Source organism: Lissotriton helveticus, chromosome 4_1 (assembly GCF_964261635.1).
Source record: "Lissotriton helveticus chromosome 4_1, aLisHel1.1, whole genome shotgun sequence".
Taxonomy (NCBI): domain Eukaryota; kingdom Metazoa; phylum Chordata; class Amphibia; order Caudata; family Salamandridae; genus Lissotriton; species Lissotriton helveticus.
This window is the reverse complement of record NC_136063.1, coordinates 202976543-203000295: the sequence shown is the minus strand read 5'-3', so window position 1 is coordinate 203000295 and position 23753 is coordinate 202976543. Positions and strand designations below refer to the sequence as shown.

The window sequence follows — 23753 nt, the reverse complement described above, 5'->3', positions numbered from 1 at the left end:
TCAAGAACCGAAGCCACTCTGTTTCACTGGACTGGCCCCTCAGTCCCCTCCTGCAGCCTCTTTCTACCACGACCGTTCTCCAGTTGATAACATTAGGCACCAATGCTGTTTTGCACCTCTGCACCTGGCCGCCCTAATGCCGCTGGCAGTGTTCTGTTGGTGCTGCCTTGGAACTTGCCCACCACTCACCTTAACTCCTGGAGAAGGATCCCATAAGTTGCTGAGAAGAACTGGTAAACCGCATATGATTTTCCTCCCATTGGGTTAACATTCCAGAACTAGGAAATTGCACTGTGTCGACTTTTTGAACTTAAAAGAATTCATATTTAAAAACATACTTAGCTGAATGATCTTCTTCTGATGCCTAAACATATATAAAGATTCTTGCTAAATTTATGAATTGGTGTGGATCTCCTTCTTGAGTCGTGTGTCTCATTTACTGACCACTGTGCAAATTATCAGATGTCTTGTACTTCTCTGTGATAAGCCTACGACTACTCGACCACACTACCCCTTAGCAGCACACCTTGGGCTAGCCATAGCAGGCCCACCGTTAACTCATAAGGGAGCCCCTGGTTCCTTTATATGATACATCTTGTTTTGATATATTAATTCAAGAGTCAGCTTCCAACAACTCAATTTTCATTTCACTGCAAAAAAATCAGCATCCAATAACTGGGTTTTTTGGTTGTGAATAAAAAATGCTTCCTTATCACAGATTTCTCAGTAATCCCTAGTAGCTTACATACTGGGAATGTGCAAGTTTGCTACTGCAAGGTCGTTTGACTTGATATCACTACTCAAACACAGCCAGTCCTCACTGACCAATGGCTGCCCGCATAGCTTCCTACACACATTGAACCAGAATACTGCTCTTCTTGTCGTCAACGTACAGGACCAAGACATCCCAAGTGATACCTGGAAGGAAGCTTGACCCCAGTGTGGTGGGCCAACAAGGCTGGTAGCATTGTTGTTGTCAAGGTCACATACCCCATGCTATGACCTAGATATCCGGCTTCCTTCTTGACCCTTGGTCTCTAACCATATTGAAGGCTGACAAGGACAGGAGGAACAAGAACAGTCGTTACCTTTTTATGTGCAGTGGGTAACCCGTATGCAATCCTGCAGAGATAAGTTGGGGCTTAGCAAAAGAAATAGAAAATGTAGGTGCTGCCAATGAGCGGTCCGTGTTTGCAGTCACCCATCCATAATAGTCCACACAGAAGTAGTACTCCTAAAAGGATTACTGTTATCCAAATATGTATCATAGTTAAGCTCCCTAAAAGAATTACATTTCTCGGTTTGTAAGTCATAGTCAAACTACCTTATTATGCACAAAGGGCTATACTGCCTGCACTGAACTGTTCATGTTTACCCTAGTTATACAACTGTTCAATAGCGCTGTACTGGTAAGCCAACATTTCCTGAAGGTGTTTGGCCCTTTTCTATAAAATTCTAATGTGGGTGGAGTCACGCACCCGTCATTAAGAACACAGAGCAGGGCCCGATGGCAAATATCACCGCTTCATATCCAGACTTGAATAAGAGTGCCTCGTCTGCCTAAAGCCACTCAAGTTAAATGAGAACCGATTAAAAGCATGCCAAATGTGCCACCCAAGCCTCAATGATGTCTCATAATTGCCTTCTTTTTAAAATAAAATAAAAGATTTGGTTGCACAGCTACCTCATGAGTATGAAATATAAAATTCAGCACCCTCTGGGGTAATATCGTGCAAAACGTCCCGCATCGAGCCACTCTAATACCATGAACTTCATTACCTACATTTATTGACAATCCAAAACGGGTACACAGTATTAATGCGATAAATACATCCGAAGTCCGGTTCGACAAATAAAAGAAGTGACCGCTTCCGGAGGTGTCAAGGGCACGAGCCCGCCGCCGCCGCCCGCATCTCCGCCTGGAGGGCGAGCGGGTCGCGCGCCATCTGCGCTCAACGGTCCCTCGAAGGTCACCGTCCGCGCGCGCCCCTCTTGATCTCGGCCGTGACTCACTCTCTTCACCCGCTGTGAGCTAATTACAGAGGCGTCGGAGATTAGCGGGAGTCAGCAGCCCCTCCGCAAGCCGCTGCGGAGGACAGAATGGGAATAATTGCGCCTTCTGTCACAGAGGCGGGAGTGGAGCTGCAGATGTCACCGTGAGGAAGGAACGTTCTCTCAGCGCCGCTGTAACGGCCGGCCAACGGCTGCGCGCGCGCACAGGAGCCGCCCCAAACCGAGCGGGGTTTGAGTCCATTAAACCCGCTCTACCTCTTGATCTCCCAGAAGGCGAAAACCAGGCTAAAGGGTCTTGGAAGGGAGCGAAGGTTGAATGAAGTCTGCTGCCGTAGTGTAGGGAGGAAGCCAGGGCCGTTCCTGCAAGGAAAATGGCCCCATTTGAGCGGCGCTGGGGTATTTCTATACAGCAATTATGATGCAATGGTACCCGGTACCACTGCACCTGTTACATCAATAGTAGCTACTCCCCTCTTGTCTAGCTTTGCAGTGTTAATGTGGCGGCCTAGCTGTCACCTAGTCCTCTCACGAAGGTTAATTTGGGTTAAGTATGTGTTTTTTAAGGAAGGGAGCCGCTAAGAATGCTGGGTCTTGGGAACACTGGTACAGCACATGCATATTGCAAAGACTACCATGCCATTCTCACTGTGGGATGTAAGTAACTAAAAGCCTGATTAGTCGCCAGTTCCTGTTTGAAGGCCAGGCCTTTATATCTCTTCTGCAGTGTATAAACTAGCGAAAACATATTTTCTGAAACCCAGTAATTCAATACTCTGATGTAAGAAAGAGGAAAAACCAGACTCCGATGACAGAGCTCTGACAGAAATTGACCCACTGCCTCCCCAAGACGTCCAATAGTACAAGGGCAGCTGTTGGATGGTGATTCATGGTCTATCATCTTGCCTGCCATGTACCTCCCCGCCCACGTTTCTGCAGACCCAAGGGGGAATGTGTGAATGCAGGTGCCCCTCTTGTACTACCACCAGCTGTTTTCCAAGTATTCAGGTGTGTTAGAAAAGCAGGTAGGGAGATTTACAGTGGCGGATCCTCTGCTAAGGCGGAGGAGCGTCGCCCCAAAGGAAAACTAAAATGATAACACCATGGTAGTATTTTATTTTTCAGTACAGGCTTTGTTGTGTTTCTTTAAGGTGCAGGCAGGGCTGGGCTGACCACAGAGGAGGGGGAGGAGTGGTGGGCACTTTATAAGTGTGCTTGACGGTTCGTCCAGCCAATTTGGCTCGGCCAAACAGAAATGCACACTCAGCATGTTCTCCATGAGGCTGTTTGCACAACCGGATGGAGAACATACACAGGCTACCACTATCTGTCTGAGCGCTGAACCAGGCTGCTCAGACCAATCACAAGCTGCGGTCATGCTGACAACAGCAGCGTTGTGATTGGCTTAGGGGAGTATGGGAGCCTATGTGCTTCCTGCGTCGACCGAAGAGGACGGAGAGGTGGCGGCTGGCAGGTAAGTGACATTTTCTTTTTTCCCCTTTTTTTAAGCCCCATCCCCGTCCTCCCACTACTGCCCAGTACATGTACAATGTGGGACAGGAGGCACAACCGGAAAAAGGCAGGGAGCAATGGAGTCGCTTGATACAAAGAGGGAAAGAATTAAACAAAGCAAAAGATGGTTATGGAGGCAATGAACGAACTGGGAGCAGGGGAGGGGCCAAGGCAGCATGCAGGGGCAGGTATTTAGGGGTGAGGCAGCACCCAAGCGATAGAGCAAGAAAACATGCACAAAAGTAGCTCCCTGAATGTGAGCAGTCGAAATAGACAATTCATCTAATCAAAAGGATGGAAAAGAAGCTATCCTCCAGGGGAGGTTCAAATACATAAGAGGAAGGAAAACTATCAAATAAGAAACAAGCAAATGAATGACGCGAAACCCAACCAATGGTAAGCAACGGACTGGCAAAAAGCCCACAGCTACAAAGATGTCTGTGAAAGAGACCAAAGAAATAGGGCTTATGTGGAAAAGCAGACATATTCAGGACCTGTTTGGAGTAAACCAAAACTATAAACTACTTCAAGAGAAATTATGCAAGACCTGTGTAATCATAATGACCTCTCAAAATATTATCCTCTAAAGTACCTGCTTTAAGGAGAACTGGGAATAGGAGGCGTGCACCCTTGCTGGTCCCACCTTTCCCTTTGCACTATTATTATACTGTTTTGAGATGTCAAGAAAAAGGAATGGATTTAAATATGCAGTGAGTTTCTTGTAATATTTTCATATGCTGCAGGTATTTACTAGGTTTTAAAGATACAGTTTTGACAGACAATTGTGTATACAATATGCACAGTACAGGAAGCAGTATTTGATCTCCCAAACGTAACTGGCTCTAAGAAAACATTACATACAGATTGCAGTGGCGCTGCTGAGAGCTGCCAAAAAATGAGTCACGGTGAAAGGTTTCGAAATGCTGAAATTACATGAAATGAGTACCTGCTGATAGAAGAAATTCAAAGTGGGCTTGTCTTCTGTAAACTGGTTTAAAAATCCTTTTGGCAAATACCGGAGTCGGAGTTCATATCTGCAGGGGGGAGAAAAAAGGGACATTAATATCTGACTATGTAAACTAGCATAACATTAAAAAAAATCTTGTAAGAAAACTGTATGATGTTAACAACCCTTGCTTATAAACCCTAATAATTGATTTTTACTTAATGGCGTCCAACTACAAAGAATTAACCCAGAATTTACCGAGATTCACTCAGGTCTACGGTCTTCCTTGGCAGGCATGCATCGAAAATAAATGCACATTTTGAGGACCCTCTGATTTAAACTTTAAGGGTGGGTTGGTATATGAAAGAAAGGAGCTTAGTCAATATTTCAAGACGTGACCATAGTCCCCTTGGTGTTTCAATTTAATAACTATACTATGGCACCAGTCTTTGGATCTTTCTGTGGCCCATATTTAATCACCTTTGCTTTAAGATACACCCAACGAAGGGGGCGAGACTCTGGTAAGAGTGTGCCACTGAATTTTCTGCACTGCTGTGTGGAGCTAAACTAAAAGTAGCCCTTACAAATTCTATTTTTCATACCCGTTCTGTCGACTAGGTGAGGGACCATCAGGCATCCTATTCAGAACCCTGAACGACCAGTGCTGAGCCACAAAGCCCCACCTTGTGCCTCCTCTTGGCCACCTTCTCCAGGCTTTCCTTTAAGACCACAGGATTGAAGCACTGCCCAGAACTCAAATGAATGTAGCTTTAAGCTACATAAGATTATGACTAGAAAACACAGCACACATTATTTTATAGTGACCTGTGCATAAGAGTGTATACTGCAGCCAGTGAGGTGCGCAGCCCACGAATTCCAACTCATGTAGTTATGTGTATTTTTAAACTAAAGAGACAATTTCTCAATGAAGGGATTACATTAATGTGTACTGGCAATGTTCAATGATCTCCACTATGTTATATGTGTATAGTTTGCACCAACCTCAAGTAACAAACTAATCAAATGATGAAACCATGCATCTTAACCCCTTCGCTGCGGGGTGTTTCCCCCCCTGTGCAAGGGGGAGGGGCCGCGCGCAGCGCCTGCATGCTGGTGACGAGCTCGTCATGAGGCAAAGCAGAGCTGCCCTCATGACGAGCTGAGCTCGTCACGGCCGCACCCGTTTTTAGAACGTTCAGCACAGCGGGGAACGCTCAGCACGTCATGAGTGCAGCTCACCTGTACTCCATGACGAGCTGAGCTCGTCACCAGCATGGATGAGGTTAAACCTACTCCGACGTTATCATGACCTTCCTGTTAGCTACATTGCACCATCTAGAAAGTCCCCATAGGACGGGGCCATTTTAAATTAACCTAAATCATTACAGTACACAGTACCAATGCAATGTAGTTAACTATGTGTTCCATTCACTTGAGAGTAAAATAGAGATTCAGGTGGGAGAGATGTCAACACAATCAAAATCCAGCCCCATTATGAAGGCTAATAGAGCACTTAGGCAAAAGTATGGTATCACAGCTCATCATACATAGTAGTAACCCTGGGCGTAGGACTACGCTACGCTTGCGGAGCATGGGTAGTTTGCGCTACTACGCGCTACGCGAAATGCACATAGCACTGTGCAAGCAGGCATTTTTTGCTTGCTCACGGTACTCAACGTCAAGTTGGTGACCGCGAGCTAGTAAAATCAACATCCCGGCAAGACTTTTTCCTCATTCGCTATCAGCAACATCAAGTTCCAATCAAGAGCGTGGAAAACATACCTCCCGGCGAGATTCTCAACGCGGGGAGGTCAGGCTTCTCATTGAGAGTGGTCTCGTATGCTCGCAACCGCTCGCGATGTGAAATTACCAGTCCGCGTTGAGAAAGCTGCCGCTCGAGTACAAATCTACTCGAGTGGCAGAAAAGGACTGCTTGCACTGTGCAAGATGCCGTTTGCAATGATTGCACAGTGCGGACGAGCACTGTGCAATCAGTGCGAACAGCATTTTCCCTACCGCACTACGCAGTTCGCGTAGCTTGCGTAGTGCAAAGTGCACTTCGAGTAGCGCCACTACGCAAACTACGCCCAGGGTTACGTAGTAGTAAAGACAGAAGTAAATACATGCAGTCACAAAGGAACACTAAAAATGAGGAAGCTTCTCACAAAATTTGGGATTGGAACTTGGGGCTTCTGGTTTCATACCGGAACCTACATAACAGTCACAAGAATGCCCCTTTGTTCCATACATGCACAAGGTCATGTGCCAACATGGATGGTCCTAAGTATGGAAGATGCACCCTTGGGAGCTATACTTCTGTAGGTAAAACATTAAACAGTGATGTATTAGAAAATGACTAAAAGTGGATAAAATCTGAGATGACAACACATTTTCTTTCCCTGCTGTGATAGAGGACCACAAGGATCATGTGCATGTGTGACCCCCCACAGAGCGAGCAAAATATCCTTATGAATGGCATATTAAAACCAATTAAAATGGGTTTCACACAGATTTCAGAAAAATTAAGGTTTTAAAGTTGGAAAGTAAAAAGATGTGAGTCAGCCTGAACACTAACTCCACTTCCATACAAAGCCCTCAAAGTAACCACGGCTTCCAGGTATGGATATCTTACAAGCCTTCAAAAATCACACATACAATTAAAGTATGTACTGGTAAGAAAAACAATGAAGCAACACGTTGTTAACAAAAGGGTTAAGCTAGGTTCAGAGATCACTCACTGACCTTTCAAACAAGTAACAATATGAGTGAGGTCTCAAACACAGGCATCAAAGCCATATGCCCTACATCTGTGCAGTCCTGATTTACATGCCCCAAGTCAGCTAACAAAGAAACACACTCTTCCGTTTAGCACGGTGTATTTTTCATTTTTTGAAACAAATGAAATAATTATCAACTTTGTTGCGGTCCTTTTCTATAAATTCGATACCACTGCCCAATGAACTAGACAAAATAGGAGTAACCGAACTACCCCAATGGAACAAGCAAGCATCTTATTACTATTTTGCCATATCAGGGACATGTTAAACAAAATAATGCATAGTGCTTATCACCTCTGTAAACGTACGTGCCCAAGTGATCCCCAGAGGTTGCACTCGACATTTTACATTTTATTTCTATATCTTGCACTTGATTTATTTCCAGTGAGGCTTTATGCTGCTCTCCAAAGAATAAAGATTTTCCATTTTGGTTAAAAATTTTCTTAACAAATAAATCAACGAGGTGAAGGTAAAATCCACGTGTAGCTCATATCATACTTTTCCCCGTGACATAAAAAGCAAGACAAAAAGTATAAGGCAGGAAGAATAAGAGAGCGATTTCAAAGAGCACAGAGGAAGAGGCAGGAGAGCCTTTATGTTCTACAGTCTATACAGATGTCTTTCTATTGGAATCTTTCCCACAGTGCCACAATTCTTTTGCTAGATCACTAAAATACGTTAGACCACTTAAATACGCTGCATGAGTCTTCGCCAAAACGCACTTTGAAATATTGGTCTTTGCTTGGTCACAAACTCAGAGGTGTACAAACTAAAGCACACAGGGAGTGATTTCTTTTGCGTTAGTATTGTGTTCAACATATAATTCTATATTGTATTAACATGTATATATATTTCTTTTCTCACTTCTTTCTTCCCTATCCCTTTTGTTTTTTGAAATTATAATTTTTCTGGTCTTATGTAATTTTTATGTTATGTACCATGTTTGGCAATTTCATTAAAATAGTAAAGGCATTAATTCATATGTCCTGATGATGATCCCATACTAAAAAGGGATCGAAACGTCGTCGACAGCTTACACTTGATGATTTGAAAATCTTTTTATTACGAAAACACATAAAGTGTACCTAATTATTAATTGTCTGTTTTAACTGTGAACAATTTACAGACTGTTTTCTTTTGCCTTGCATTTATATGTTTCCTTGTTTGTACTCATGTGGTAGTTGGACACAGGCTGTGTCCTACTTGGAAATTGTTGAATAACTTTACCACATCTGATTATAACACCTATTAAATATGTCCGGCTGGACATTTAATATAGATTTCAATTTGGTCTATATTAATTTTTGTCTTGTTATTTGAATTGAAGTTTGGGACCACTGTCTCTTGTAATACTGTATAATCCCAAGGTCCCAGACCTATTGCTACTTTGGGTTTCCCTTGTTTTGTATATTTCTATTGGAATCGGGCACAAGCCATCAAGCTAGTAAACAACCTTTTGCTTTTACAGTTTCTTTTTTCACTATTCATGTAATTTGTATGCTCATGAAAAACAGAATGCAATACATGTTTTCTTTTAAGCCGAAGCTCTATTTTTCAGCTTTAAAACATGTTTATTACAGCATAATGTGTATAATATTACATAACAACAAATATATAAATCAGTTAAACAAATGTAAGCAAAAAGTATAGCAACAAATTAGCAAGAGTGCACGGGAACCAGGCAAACTGCTACATCGTGAGAAACTGCTGCTATTATTGCTTCCGATTTTTTGCAATTTTTCAGAGTAAAATAAATGCTAGGAATGTCATTTTTGCATTTCGAGTAATTACGTGTAATTTTGCATATTGTTTTGCTACTCTTTACATATTTATGCAATTGGTGTAAATTTCACACACCCTTAGTAAAAACGAACAAGTTGATTGTCTTTGATAACACTCTTTCTGGTTGATACTACATGTAACAGCAGATTCCACACAATATCAGTACCCCCAGTACCCAGACTGAATCTGAAGATTTATCTCAGTAATTCCCTCGCGTGCCACTAGGTGGCACTCGTTGGCTCTGTAACAGGTCTCTACCCCTCCGACCCCCACATCAGATGCCAGGGCTACAATATAACCGCCACCTCTACACACGGACGTCTGTTTCTTTCTGATATCCGTCCGTGCCGTTGGACACAAAACCATCAATATTCAGATTGTGCCAATGTGAAGCTCTCCAAGTGGAATCTTTTAAATATGGACCAAAGAAGTTCATTCAACAGAACGGGGAGGAGGTTTGGTCGGTGAGGAATCTCCAATTAGATAGAGTATCCACCAGAAAGAGCATTTCTGAAGGCATGTAACGTTTTCTTCTGGCTACTTCTAACCGCAGATTCTTCACCTTATAAATAGACACCACTGCAGTACCTCCCCAGTTGACGAGTCTGCGGAATGGCTCACATCAGAAAATCTTGCTGAGCAGAACAGGCAAAGTGCCCCTCTCGTAGGGACCTGGCTATCCAAGCAATAGTGCCTAATAAACCTGTGGACTGACGCCCATGTGGGAGCCCGGTAGATGTACAATTCAGGCACTTCAACGACCAGCGCAGTGGTAGTAGGCCTTCCGAATGCTGATTCATGGCCAATTACTAGCAGATCTTAATACAAAGGACACCCCACCAGGAGAGGGTCAGTTTCTACACTGCCTTTCCCTTCTTTGTTTCAAAAAACCCAAAGAAGAGCTGATCATCCACTCGATGGTCCCTGGTGGGATTAATGTAGAAACTCAGAGCTTTCTTAGTGTCTAACCAATGGAGTCTTTCTTCCTCCTTTGAAGAGAAGCAAAGAATGCTGGTAGAGTGATGGACTGCAAGATGTGGAACGGTCTGACAACTTTTGGAAGGAATGCCTCCTAAGTCCTTAGCATTAGATTGTCATCAGCATTAAATTGTCCAGAAAGGTGGTGGTGTACGGTTACAGAACAAAGTGTGCTTGTAGCTCACTTCTGTGACGAACTGACATGATTGCTATGAGGAACAATATTTCCAGGGTTAGTAATCTTAGAGGACAACCGTGCAATAGTTCAAATAGGGTGCACATTAGAAATGTGATAACAAAATTCATATCCCACTGGGGCATCACAAAAGGTTGTCGGAAAAATGTTGGTCAGCCCTATTAGGAAATGCATCAAAACAGGTGACTGTAACAGAGATGGCTGATCAGTTAACCACAGAAAGGCTGATAGGGCCAACAAATAACCTTTATCTATGGCCACAGCAAGGCTTTTCTGGGCTAATGAAAGAGAAAACAGAAGTACGTCTGATAAGTGGGTTTACAGTGGCTGAACATGTCTAGAAGAACACCACACAACAAAGTTCGGTGGAGGGATGCCTGGTTGCCAGAATTACATTTACTACCTCAGGAGGAAGTTCAAAAGCAATAATCTGTCTCCGCTCAAACTCCAAGCATGGAGGTGTAACTTGTACAGGCTTGGGTGCAGAACCCTGCCCTTCTACAACATTAGATGGTCCAGAAGAGACAACCGGATCGTAGAACCGGAACGTAGGTCAGGAGTTCATGACCAGAAGTTATGGGAACCAAACTCTCCTGGCCCAATCTGGAGCCACTAAGATGACTTGGGCCTGGTCGTTCCTTATATTCTTCAGAACTTTGGACAGAGGTAGAGGTGGGAAGGCAAAAAGGAGCCTCGAGCTCCAGTTGAGGAAACAAGTACTGCCTTGAGAACTCAAACACGCAAAACGCAAAAATATGAACCCTGTGCATTCTCGGCAGTGACCGGAAACAGCAGGATCGCTCCAAAAGTGATTATCTGTGAAAGAGTCAGGTGTGACTTTGACACATTGATGGAAGAAAATCCCAGGTACGTCAATAGTTCGGCTGTGGTCTGGAGGTGGTTCACAACCGTTTGAGGTGAGTCTGCCTTTAGCAACCAGTCCTCCAGTTACATGTCATTCCTAATCTCCTTACATGAAAGCAACCACCGCCATTACTTTCATGAACACCTGCGGGGCACTAGGGAGCCAAAGGAGCATGATGAACTGAAAGTGCTCGTGGACTACCTAAAACGCAGGTAGTGTCTGTGGGATTACCGAAAGGGGACGTGGAAATAAGCATACTGCAAATCCATTACCACCATCCAGTCACCAGGGCAGACAGAACTTCGGTCAGAGTGAGCATCTTTAACTTGTCCTTCTTGAAAAAGTTTTTCACTAGACATAGGTCTAGAATAGTGCAAAGTCCTACGTTCCTCAGCACCAGATCAGGTGTAGCAGTCAGTTCCCATTTCTGATGATGCCACCCTCTCTATGGCTCCCTTCTCTAAGACAGTCTGTACCTCATCAGTAAAATAGACAAATGGTCCTCTGGAGGCAGCTATTCGGGAAGTAGACATGTCTGGAGGGGTGGATAGGAAAGGTAGGGTGTAAACATTCGTGACGATTTCTAGCACCCATCTATCTGATGTGACACTTTGCCACCAGTGGAGGAAATAACTTATCAAGCCTCCAACCGGATGACAGTGCACCACTAAGGGCAAACTAAAGTGGTTTTGCAGTGACTGCAGCAGGAGACAGGAGATTGGGTAGTTTGTTGCCCCTGTGGGCCTGGATGATGTCAGCTGTACCCCTGGCCTCTACCTCAAAAAGCTTGGAAGGCCTGTTGCTGCAGAGGCAGGTTTTGGTGTTGCTTATGTTGAATACGTCTTCTGAAGCCTCGAAGGGGCAATACTGTTGGAGTAACTGCCGCACAGGCATTAAAAGACTCCAGGAGCGTGGTGCAGCCTCTTTGTCTTTAAAACGCTCCAAGGCCAAGTTTACCTTGTCTCAGAAGAAACTGAAGCCATAAATTGACATGGCCATTTGTGATGTTTGGATTTCAATTGAGAAGCCCATGGATCTAATCCACACATGGCATGAAGCACCACGCTGGTACTAATCACCCTACCCAAACAGTTGGCAGTGTCTAGTTATGAATGAAGAACATATTTTGGAGAAGTCTTGGCTATCCTGAATTAATTGAGCTTATTTGGCACAGAAGTCCTCGGGGAATGCTGACAAAATCTCGGCCACGATGTTCCACAACGCATACGCTGAACGTCCTAAGAGGCAACTGGAAGTGGCTGATCTAAAGGTAAGGCTTGCAAAAGAGAAGATTGGTTTTCCAAAGATCTCCATGTGTTTGAATTATCTATCCAGAGGTGTCGAAGGAAAAGAATTTGGGTAAAAGCCTGAACCACACGACTCTCAGGTGTAGGGGGTTGGAAGAGAAAATGGATCGCCTACAGCTGGTCTATGTCATCTTGCTATCTGTGAATTGAGTGGCGGGCAAGATTACGGTTTCACCCAGGTGCCCAAGAGGCTATCTGTTAGCGCCTGGTTGAATGGATGGAGCGGCTCTAACTAAATCGGTCTTGGCTGCAGGACTTCAGTGAGGACGTTAGTTTTCACTTTTAAGGAGGGCAGCTACAAGTCAAGGATTCCCACAGCTCTCTTAACCCCTTCCATGCTCATGACGAGCTCAGCTCGTCATGAGGCACACTGGAGCTGTGCTTATGACGAGCTGACCTTGTCATGAACAATGGTAAATCTGGGCATGCAGCACAGGAGAAAAATACCTTTAGCATTGAAGGTGTTAATGACCATGGCAAACGATGGAGACTAGACTGTAGTAAGGCCAGGTGGAGAATGAAGGCCAGTGTCATGGAATATATCCAGGCCAGTAGCATCCTGCAGATCCAAATATACGTTTTTATCAGAGATTTGAGATTCATCACTACCGTTGTCGTCTCCGTGGTGTTCAGGGACTGAAAACCTTTGACAAAGTGGAAGCCTATCCGAGTCAGAAAGAGGATGTAGCTGAGGTGGTCTTGACTTTGAATGAGGTTACAGCGGAATTGCTTTAGAGTCCGAAAGGCCAACGAGTTTTTCCTCCAGCACCGGTGCTGTCAATGCACGGAAACCTGTTGCAGATCTCAGCCCTGGACACGGAGTCGGGGGAGTGGTGGGAGGACACCGCTGCAATGGGATTGAACCGCTGGATGGGGTCGAGAGGCACACTTGGTCAGAGACGGATCTGCTGGCGGTAACTCGACTGGTGACCTCTGCAGATCTCCAGAGCCCAAAGGCGCTGCACCACTGGGCCCCACAGATCTGCAGAGGCCACCAGTAAGGGCTCAGGAAGGGTACCGAAGATGCTTAACATGGCTTCTTTGAAGGTCTGTTTCAGTTGTTGTGTCGTCAATAGGCCCTGAAATTCTGGCAGAACTGGAACCTGGCTGGGGATCGTTTCTGAGGTGGGAGGGCAGAACAGAGGCAGAAAGGTACCCTATGATCTGCCTGAATTCTCTTGACGAGAGTGACAAGAAGTACAAGAAGAGTCACATTTGGCCTTCTTGAGTTTTTTTCTTCGATTTGGGCTTATCTGAGGATTCGGAGTGGGAGGCCAAACTTTTTTGGGGACGGCCTCGGGATCAAGAACGCATCCACATCCTCAATGTCAACTGGGCCTCCCAGCAGCGCTTGTGATGTAGAGTTTGCCGCGCTGTCCCGGATTGCCTTCAAAATCACCCGAGTGCATTTCTTGCATGATACCGAGTCAAGTGAGGAGCCCAGACATCAGAGACAGACCTTGTGAGGGTCCGTCAGTGCTAACATCAGTTTGTGGCAATCTTTACGGGACTTTTTTTTGGGGGGGAGACATGTCCCCTATACACAGTTTATTTAAAAAAACAAGCATTAAAATTGCAATAGGTCTTGCCTTTGATTAAGTAAAAGCCATTTGCTATGCTAATGGTATTGTATAGCAAAGGAAATGGCTTTAACTTAATGAAAGGCGAGACCAATTGCATGGCTGTTTGGTGATAGCGCCTCCATGTTGATGTCTGTTTTGTTTACATTTTTGGGCAGAGGGGGCATTGGTGGATACAAAAGAGGTGGGATTCCGCGCTCCCCCAAAGGGGTTGGTGGAGCCCCCACATATTTGACACATTGGTGTGCAGCAGGCCTATGTTTCTCTTTTTTTGGGGGTAGTTTATGAGATTGCTTGTCAGATGGTATGGGGGTGTAGTACCCTGGGGGCCACGTCTGGACTCCGCCAAGTGCCATATGGACGTAGACAACAGTCCCCATCCTCTCTGTGTTTGCGCGGGAGCCTACCTTGTTCTGTTTTTTTTCTCTCACAAAAATGCAAGAAACTTTTCACTTTCCCTCTCATATCAGCACTCTGTTGCATACTTTGTTTTTGTGAAGGCCACACTGGCTCCAAATGCCCCGGAAAGACGGCTGATGACGCACAGGTAGCTGCCGTCTGTCCCTTTGCACAATCCCACCTTTTGCAAAAATACCGAGCCACACTCTGTGCATTCTGTCCAACTTTTCTCTGCACATTGTCACCTGGGAATTGTCGTCCTGTCTGTAGGGCGATCTGTGTGATCTTGGGCATGCCGGGAATTAACGAGTAGCGGGATTTAGGGAGATGTGAAGCGCTAAACATCTGACTCTCAACAGAGCGACGGCTTTTATACAATGGCGGCGATGAAAGGGGATGGGCTCTGACGGGGACGTGCATCACCTGTAAATGTCCCGCACCCCCTTGTGTCTTACTACAAGCGACAATACGCACATGTCAGCATGCGGTGTGCCACCTGGTGGGCATGGGCTCACAATGGTACTCAGCCCGTGTGTGCGCGAGAGAAGGGCAAGCGGCGTGTGATCCTGCTGTGAAGGGAGCCCTGTTGTGGTGTCTGTCCTGGAAGGGCTGGCTTCACAAGCGCATGGCAGTGTGCGCTGCCAGAAACAAAGATGGCGTGGCCTTGTCCACATGGGCCATCCTAAAAGTGGACAAGGCAGTAACCTGAAAGCCCAGTTTTCAATCACGCGTCAGCGTTTAACATAAACGATGACGCACGCCAACTGAAAACAAGGCTGCTATTGATATTCCTCTCCTATGCTGGACAATAATAGGAATGGGTGTGGTCATGACGAGCTGAGCTGGTCATGAGCACGGAAGGGGTTAAGTAAGTTTGGAAAGTGTATTGATAGCAAAAGGCACTCGCATGGCAAGAGCAGAGGATGCGCTGCTAACGCCAGGCAAGACCGAAAAAAGAAGAAAGAAAAGTTTTCTGTAAGGTTTCAGAAGTTGAGAGAGCGAGCTCTGTATCCACATAGTAAGGTACAGAAAGAAAGGAATGGATGTGGACGCACAGAGTTGACGGTTATATTGTGGCCCCTACATCACTTCTGGGGTAGGGCAAATCCGACATTGAGCCACATGACGCCGCATAACAGCGAGCAAGGCAATTGCTGATAAATCTCCCCACATTCAGTCTGGTGCCTGGGAGTATTTACAAGGTGAGGAATCTATGAATAGAAGTATCCATTATAAAAGTCATATTGATACATGATGCACACTTCAGTTGGGCAAACGAGACAGACATTGTTATAGAAACTCCCGATTTTTATTGAAGCAATAATACATCAGAGACTGCAATCCCCCCTGATTTCCTTATTACGGTCGAGTTGTGATGTCTGTAGTCACCTGCATTAAATAAATGACTTAGCTACTCAACTGTAATAAGTTAATACAGCGGAGTTCTGACATCACAATTGCTGCTGCCAGCGACCAAGATGAAGGGCAGACATGGAGCATAATTACAGTTGCAGTTTAAACAATGACAACAGGAACTGGCTTTTAGTTCTTTTGATCTGTTTTTCTAAACAGAAAACCGGTCTCAGCCGAAAGGAGTTTGTCAACATGTTTATTTTTTTCCATGCTGTATGTCTTTAAAAGAAAGATAGTATCGCTGCATATTTCTTCACTGTTTAAGCCACAGCATTCTTGCTTAAGCTGATGTACATTAATAAAAATGTAATGTTTTTGTAAAAATTACTACTTGCTTTTTGATGTGTTTAATTTTGTAGTACTGGTTCTGCTTTTATTACTCTTGTCTGCAATGAACATGAAAGAGCAAGACAGCAAGGATACAAGGGGTTTATAGTAAGGGTGATGGTGAGACCAGTATTATGAGGAATAAAATACCCTTTGCCATATATTAAATGATTATTACAAGTCACCGTGGAGTTCCATTTCTTTATGAAAGAACTCGGCCTCGCTTCTCTATGTCGTCATGGCATGCCTCGATGACTTGCAATATTGTTATAATGTATGACAAAATGTGCTTTATCCCATACACACAGCATTCTTACATTATAAAATATTGTAGTTAGAAGCGTGTAACTACTCTAAGTCACTTGTGCACAGAACATGGGTATAAACAGCTAAATCCTGGAAAGACGTCATTAATCTTTGCAAACAGGCAATAATGTTTGTTAATTAGGGGTGCCCTGTATATACCTCGAGGGGCAGTAGACGTAGGAGAAAGAGCAGCAGAGTTAATGGTTAAACTTTAAACACACTGACTTTTAATAGTGTAAACCAATAACACTATGACATCCCTGGCTCCAGCCTCCACTGCACCCACGAGTATGTCACATCCGCTTCATTCCATACCCCACTGGAATCACTGATTAGAGTGTGCTTTGATAATTATCACTTTGTCACTCAACTGCTGTGAAACAAAGTAATAAGCCCCGCTGCGGCTGCATCGGATTGAAAGCAGTAACACACTTTGCATGTCATTTGCGTAATCTGCCTCCAGAGATATGACGAGCGAATCCTGTCAAACAAGGGAAGGGCGCAGCTCTGCTCGAACGCACCTGCCACTCTCCAGATCACGCGACTGACCACGGGCCAGCTCCAGTCAAAGCAGATAAGGGAGGGATGCTTAACTTGACATTCCTTCATCTGCTAACGTCAGAATTTCATTTCTTTTCTAGATTTAAATGCAAACCCCTACATGCACTGAAATACTCGGTTGGTGGTGACATTTAGCAGGCCAAGAAAACACTGTCGGAGCAATGTACTGCCAAAAAAACAGAAAGAAAAAAAAAGTCCGTATGTAAAGTACTGGAAAAGGCAAGGTGTAGAATTTAAATGAACCTGGCGTTCGAAAATAGGTCTTCAATTCGTTTGCATCAGCGTCAAAATGAAGGATGAGATAAACTATGATGATTTAGACGAGATATGGGCCTGACCTACTGCACCTACGAGTGAAGGACTCAATCCCCTTTTGAGACGCCACTAAATCATTCCTGTGTATGCATACATACATTCCCATTATTAAATTGTTATATATAAGCTACAGTACAGTTATACATACAGATGTATACATACTTCTACAAACATTAACTATATAGAAATATATTACTATTCAAATATACACACTTTATGGACATAAATATTTATTATATATGTACATCACATGTTCACCCCTATTAGAGTTGCACAGGTACTATGCAGGAGCATTGATATACGTCCCTTACTCTTCTACTTCCCGTCATGTGACAACCTATCAGCTACATGGCGCGCGTCCTGCAGTTGCAAGGCATTAGCAGAAGTGCCGTGTGAAGTGCTATTAAATAAATGATTAAGAGTAGGATAAGAGGCATGGTGGGAGAAGATGTGACAGTGACTGGCCTGCCGACTTTGGGGACTGGATTAGAGAGCCTGTTCTCAGCACTTAAACTGAAAACCGTGTGATTCTCGGCAAATCAGTTAATAAACCTGTGTGAAAATATGAGCGGTCAATAGTAAATATGTGTAATTCAAAAACAGATTTAAATCACCGATGAATCTGCACGATCTTCTGCACCTTCATATTGTACAGTGCTCTGCTGCACCTCAGATATGGTTGTGCTACAAAGATAACAGTAGATACATTATTATCATCACTAAATGTGTTAGAAACACTTTCGGTGTGCACTAAGGTATATCGTGAAAATATTTTCATGCAAGCCTAAGAGCTTGAGGAGCAAGTTATAGTAGCAAAGCCCAATCTGTAGCAGTATTTATACATAATCTTCTAAAGTATCCAACTTGATAGGGACCAAACAGACATCAACTCAACCCACTCCCCAGGCCTAAGTGTTTCCTTCAATGTGTATTATCTGGTTTTTTTCACTTTCATTGTTCAGATTGTGCTTTTACACTGTTTTGATATATTTTGTTACACAATACATATTTAAGCCTAATCTTTTATTTTAAACAATGGAACAAAGGATTCTCAAGCCGTTGTCTGCCACCCATATTGGTGCCTAAAAGTACTGGAAAATTTGAAGAGCGCCCCATCAGACCACCCTTTCAAAGTATATGTCTCATTAGCCAACTTAAGTGGAAAATACGCTATAAAATGCACAATTTAGATTTTTTTAAATTAGGGGTGACTGCCCCACAATCCTACTGATGGAGGGCTGGCTGGTTGGTTCATTTGCTAAAAACCATCTGTGGGCATCGTAGAGGCAGGCAGTGGGCAGTGCCAGTCTGGGAGTAGGTGGCAACCTTCTGAGAACATTTTTGGGCACCTGGATTTTTTATTTATTCATTCATTTTTAACTAATTAAGTAGTGGCCCTGACCAGGATTCTTTGCCATGGCTGTAACCACAACAGTTGCAACTCACAACACAGCAGGCACAGGGAAGCAGTCATGCAAGAGCACGAGGCATGACCAAGATACTAGATACCTGGAAATCATTGAAGAGGCAAGACCCTCTGTAAGGAACTGGCCTCAAGAGAAATGTGCAGTAATTATAGTACAAACTTTTATTTCACTGGTTCTGTGTGAACACACAGCACAAAGCAATATTTTTGTCTATAGAAGACTTCATAAGTTGTGCTAAAGTCTCGATCTGCTTTATTGTATTTATTTATTTTTGATATTTGTAGAGCGCGAACAAATGCCCGTGGGCGTCTCGGCGCTATAGACCTAGTGCGTGACTCTTGAAAAGATGACAAAGCCAGTCCATTGTTGGATCATGCTGTAGTTTACTGGTCAAACAACCAGGTCTTTAACTTTTTACGGAATAGTAAAAGAGATTGATTTGACCTAATGGAAAGTGGAACAGTGTTCCAAAGTCTGGCTGCAGCAACAATGAACCGTCTGTCCCCCCAGGAGACAGTCTTGGTTCGTGGTACTACCAGTTGGTGCAGTGTCGTGGATCTAAGTTGTCTGGTAGGATAATAGGCTATGAGCTGATCTATGAGGAACTGTGGACCTTGTTTGTGTACGGCTTTGAATGCCAGGCAGAGAGTCTTGAATTTAATACGATTTTGAATGGTCAACCAGTGGTAATTCCGAATTGTTTGGGCAATTGGTTTAAATTTAGGGGTCCTGGAGACATTTTGTATAGATTGCATTTTGTTTACAACCCGAGTTTGTGCATTGGCAAAAAGGCCATTGCAATAATCTAAAGAGGATAGTACCAATGTGCTAACCAATGTTTTTGCGCCACTATCGGGGAGGAACGGTATTATTTTTCGTATGAGTTTTAACTTATAAAATGCAGTTGAGGCTATTTGATTGGCGTGTGCGGCGAAATTAAGGTTTTCATCGAAGACAACTCCCAGGTTCCTAACCTTTGAGGCAGGGGTTGGCAGGGATCCAAAAGATGACGGCCACCAGATGGAGGACCAACCTGGGGAGAGTTTTCCAAAGATGACAACCTCCGTCTTCTCGGAGTTAAGTTTAAGGCAATTAGAGGCCATCCAGCCTCCAATTGCCAGCATGCCCTCCTGGAAGCGTTCCGCCACCTCTTCTCCATCATTACTAATAGCGAGCACCAACTGGGTGTCGTCGGCGTAAGAGGTAAGGCTCATCCCATATGCTTTGATGACTCTTGCTAGGTCCGACACATAAATGTTAAAAAGTGTCGGACTAAGGGATGAGCCTTGAGGGACCCCACAGGGGCGGGACAGCTGGGCCGATTGGAATTGTCCCAAGGTAACAGCCTGTGTTGTTCCGGATAAGAAGGAGGCAAGCAAGTTCTTGGCTGCCAGTTGGATGCCCATTTTTTCGACACGGTCGATCATAGTGGAAAGATCGACCGTGTCGGAGGCCGCGGATAAATCCAGCAGAACAAGCACCGCTGTTCCTCCCTGGCCTCTGATGACTCTAATGTCCTCCGCGGCTTTGATAAGGGACGTCTCGGTGCCGTGGAGTTTACTGAACCCAAACTGAGTGTTATCCAACAGGTGGTGCTCCTCGATGTAATCAGATAGCTGATGATTCATGGCTTTCTCTGCCACCTTTGCCAAAAAGGGGAGGCTAGCTATTGGTCTTTAGTTTTTTAGGTCGTCTTTATCCAGATGTGGCTTTTTTAGAAGTGGTTTTAACAGGGTGTTTTTCAACACATCTGGATAAATCCCAGATTTAAACATAGCGTTACAAATTTGTGTAATCACATCTGTTATTAAGTTCATGACAGGGGAAACATTTTTGGGTGGACAAGGGTCCAAGGCCGATCCTATTTTTATAATTTTGATAATATCCATTGTTTGTGCTTCTGTGATTTCTTTAAATTGGTTTAGGGAGCAATCAGGAAGGGAGGTGCAAAAGGATGATGTGATGGAATTATCTGTAGAAGAAAAGGCTAGGTAGATGTCATTAACTTTAGTAAAGAAAAAATTGGCCAAAGCGTCACAAAAGGATTGGGAAGGGGGGGGGCAGATCGGGAGCTTTCCCTGCTAATTGCTTCACTACATCATAAAGTTGTTTGTTTGAATTCTTGGCACTTTCTATATGTTCGCTGTAGAAATTCCTCTTAGCCTCAGTAATATTTTTTTTGTAAATGGCAAGTGTCTCCTTATAACTGGTTTTACTTTCAGAGTCGTAGGCTTTACGCCAATGTCTCTCATGGTTCCTGCAGGTTTTGTTTTGTTTTCTGAGTTCTTCAGTAAACCAGGGGGCGGAAGGTGCCGCCCTATTTCTGGATATTGTTTTATATGGTACTAGTACTTTCGTGGCATTATCTAGCCATTGTGAGTATTGCATCATGGCTATATTTGGGTCAGTGGAGATGACGGGAAAGTATTGTGCAATAGCCCTCTAAGATCTGCGTTATTAATGTTCTTCCAATCCTTGAAAGGCTCACGGCTAAAAGTAGCCGGTCTATTAATGGGTGCATCATAGATAGACATTGCACAAACAATGGCATGATGATCAGACCACGTGAGCGGGAGAATATCTTGTATGAAAATCCCTTTTAGATTGGAGAAAATGGCATCCAGAGTGTGGCCAGCCTCGTGTGTAGGAGAGGTAACCAGTTGAGGGAGCCCTATAGTTTCCATGTCTGCCAATAAAGCTCTAGGCACTAAAAATCTATTCTTATAAACTGAATCTGCTGTTACGCTATCTACTGCTCCTGTGGCTAGTTCGCGATATTCAGATGGCTAAATGTCTCTATCAGATGAACGAGTTACTTACCTTCAGTAACAATGTATCTGGGAGAGACACAGCCTGGCTGCAGATTCCTTAACGCCCACCCAGGTCTGCGAGGACCTTTCAGGTTGGGTTCGTACCTACTGGGTTGTCTGCCAGTGGTATCGGTTCTCCCCTGTGTTACCCTTCTTCACATCCATTCCAGGCCTGGATGTCCTATTCTGTATGGTCTGTGGTTCTCCACCCAGTCCTGTCATGGGGTGGTGGTCTCACTCATCTATCCACACTTGTGCACCCTGGTCCCTTCCAGGGTGGTGCTTGGTCATGTTTCTACCTCCCTCCTTCCCTGCTGCCTTTCTCCATGAGTTGAGGTCTTCTCGACTATGCAGCAGACAAGTGAACATGCTTAGGGCGTGCAGTTGCAGGTTTTTCTGTTGCAAAAGTGTGGTTCATTGACATGGCAGGCATGTTGTTACAGCCCTATGGTCTCTTATCATTACAATCCTGTTGTTGCAGACTGCTTGTTATTTATCATAACATTCATTTCGGTTGCTGCTTGCCTCATGGGAGGGTATGGTTCTTCGCTTATGCGGCTCAGCCCCTTACATGCAGTCTGCTGTTCATGTCATTCTTCTCATTGTTGTTGTTGTTTCAAATAATTTCACTCTGTTTTAGCACACTGTTCCCACCCTCTTATAGTTTTCGTGCTGGCTCCGCATTGTGGCGTGGAAAAGTTCCTCAGTAGAAAACGGACGTCAGCGCGCCGGCAGAAACATCCACGTCAGGGCGTCTCCCGGAGTGCAGAGGTACTGCAGAAGATTCTCTGGATCCAGATTGACACCTGGAAGATATTCTAAATTAAGGAATCTGACGGCTAGACTGTGTCTCTACCAGATACATCATTACCGAAGGTAAATAACTCGTTCTTCACAACATATATTACGATTCATATCATATTTTACAGTACATCACGTCCGATCTTCTAAGAGCTTTGAGAGTTGTGGATGCCTAGGACTGCTGGAGTAAAGGATACAATTCTGTTCCTACGTACTGTCTTGATATCATCTAGTATAAACTCCTTTAATTTATGGATAAACAAATTTTCAATTGTATACTCCGATCTAGATTTTTCCTATACGGTTCTGTCGTGTAAAGTCCAGTTGAGAACTTTTCTGTTTTATTATGAGCTTGCTTGTAGATTCCTTTATCTCTTTTAGTAGACAGTGTGAAGTTTTTGACACACACAAAAGTGTTAGTATCATGTCTGTGTCCTAGGCTGACATGTTTTCTGTCATTTTTATTATGGTAGCTGCCATATTATTAGACGTTTACAGTGCAAGCTAGCATTTTATTACCATATTTGCTTTGTCTTGTTGAGCCTTCAGTGTCTCCAAGTAAATAACTCGGAGATAAAATCAGATACTATACAATCCCAGGTAACCAACTCTAATTTAGAGGGGCTTTCAGCTATAACTATCAAGGCAGACGATCAAAGCAGAGGACAAGCAAGGTCTGAAGGAACAACAGCCTTGGTTAGGGGCTCCTCCAGGAGAAGTGCAGAGAAGTGACCTTCAGTCTTGCAGTGATTATCATTCCAATGCAAGGCCTGTGATACAGGATGAATAAATAGCCGAGAGAGGGTATACTGTACGGTCTCATCTTGAGAAAATCGATTTATAGGCTTCCTCGTTTCTTCTAAATTTTTCGAAAAGTGCTTAGATAAGAGGTTAGGATGCTAGGAGCTTCCTAACTAGGTCATGAATATTTATATTGTTATCTTTGGCCATGTCATGCTTTGCTGCATTCACCTTCTCGTTCTGTGTGATTAACGTTCATATTTTATGCATTAGGCTTAGATTCTAGAAACACATTTTTTAAAGTTCATTCCCCGTTTCTTAATGCTATTTTGAGTGTGTTATTTATTTGCAAACGTTGGGTGGGAGTTGCACTGTATCCCTGAACTCATCTAGTGGGATTAATCGTAACTGGAAAACACCAACTGCATAGTACTGATACCTGGGTTGATCAAGGGTTGAAGACCAACCGTAATCTTGCAGTGAACGCAGTTCTTGCACCAGAGGGTTAGAAATCAGGCCCCTGTGGGGGGGGGGGGGGGGGGGGGACCACAGATTGTGATAGTTCCTTGGCACTTGACCGATGAGCTGAGTAAAATCATTAGAAACAGAACATCAGCCTTTTAAATTGAGAATCGTGTCAGAAACCATTGGGCAACAGTGTGTAATGTACTCTTGCCAAGATTTAGATAAGATAGGATCG

The 23753-nt window shown here is 44.0% G+C and overlaps 1 protein-coding gene across 15 annotated transcripts in view; it reads right to left on the bottom strand.

The window, feature by feature from the left end:
• The window catches only part of PTK2 (protein tyrosine kinase 2), an 858662-nt gene that overhangs the window by 468017 nt on the left and 366892 nt on the right, over positions 1 to 23753 (bottom strand). For all 15 annotated transcript variants that reach the window (XM_078686693.1, XM_078686689.1, XM_078686690.1 and 12 more), the window contains one exon: positions 4469 to 4556. In XM_078686693.1, the coding sequence (XP_078542819.1) occupies positions 4469 to 4556 (88 nt within the window). The remainder of the gene's footprint in view (positions 1 to 4468; positions 4557 to 23753) is intronic.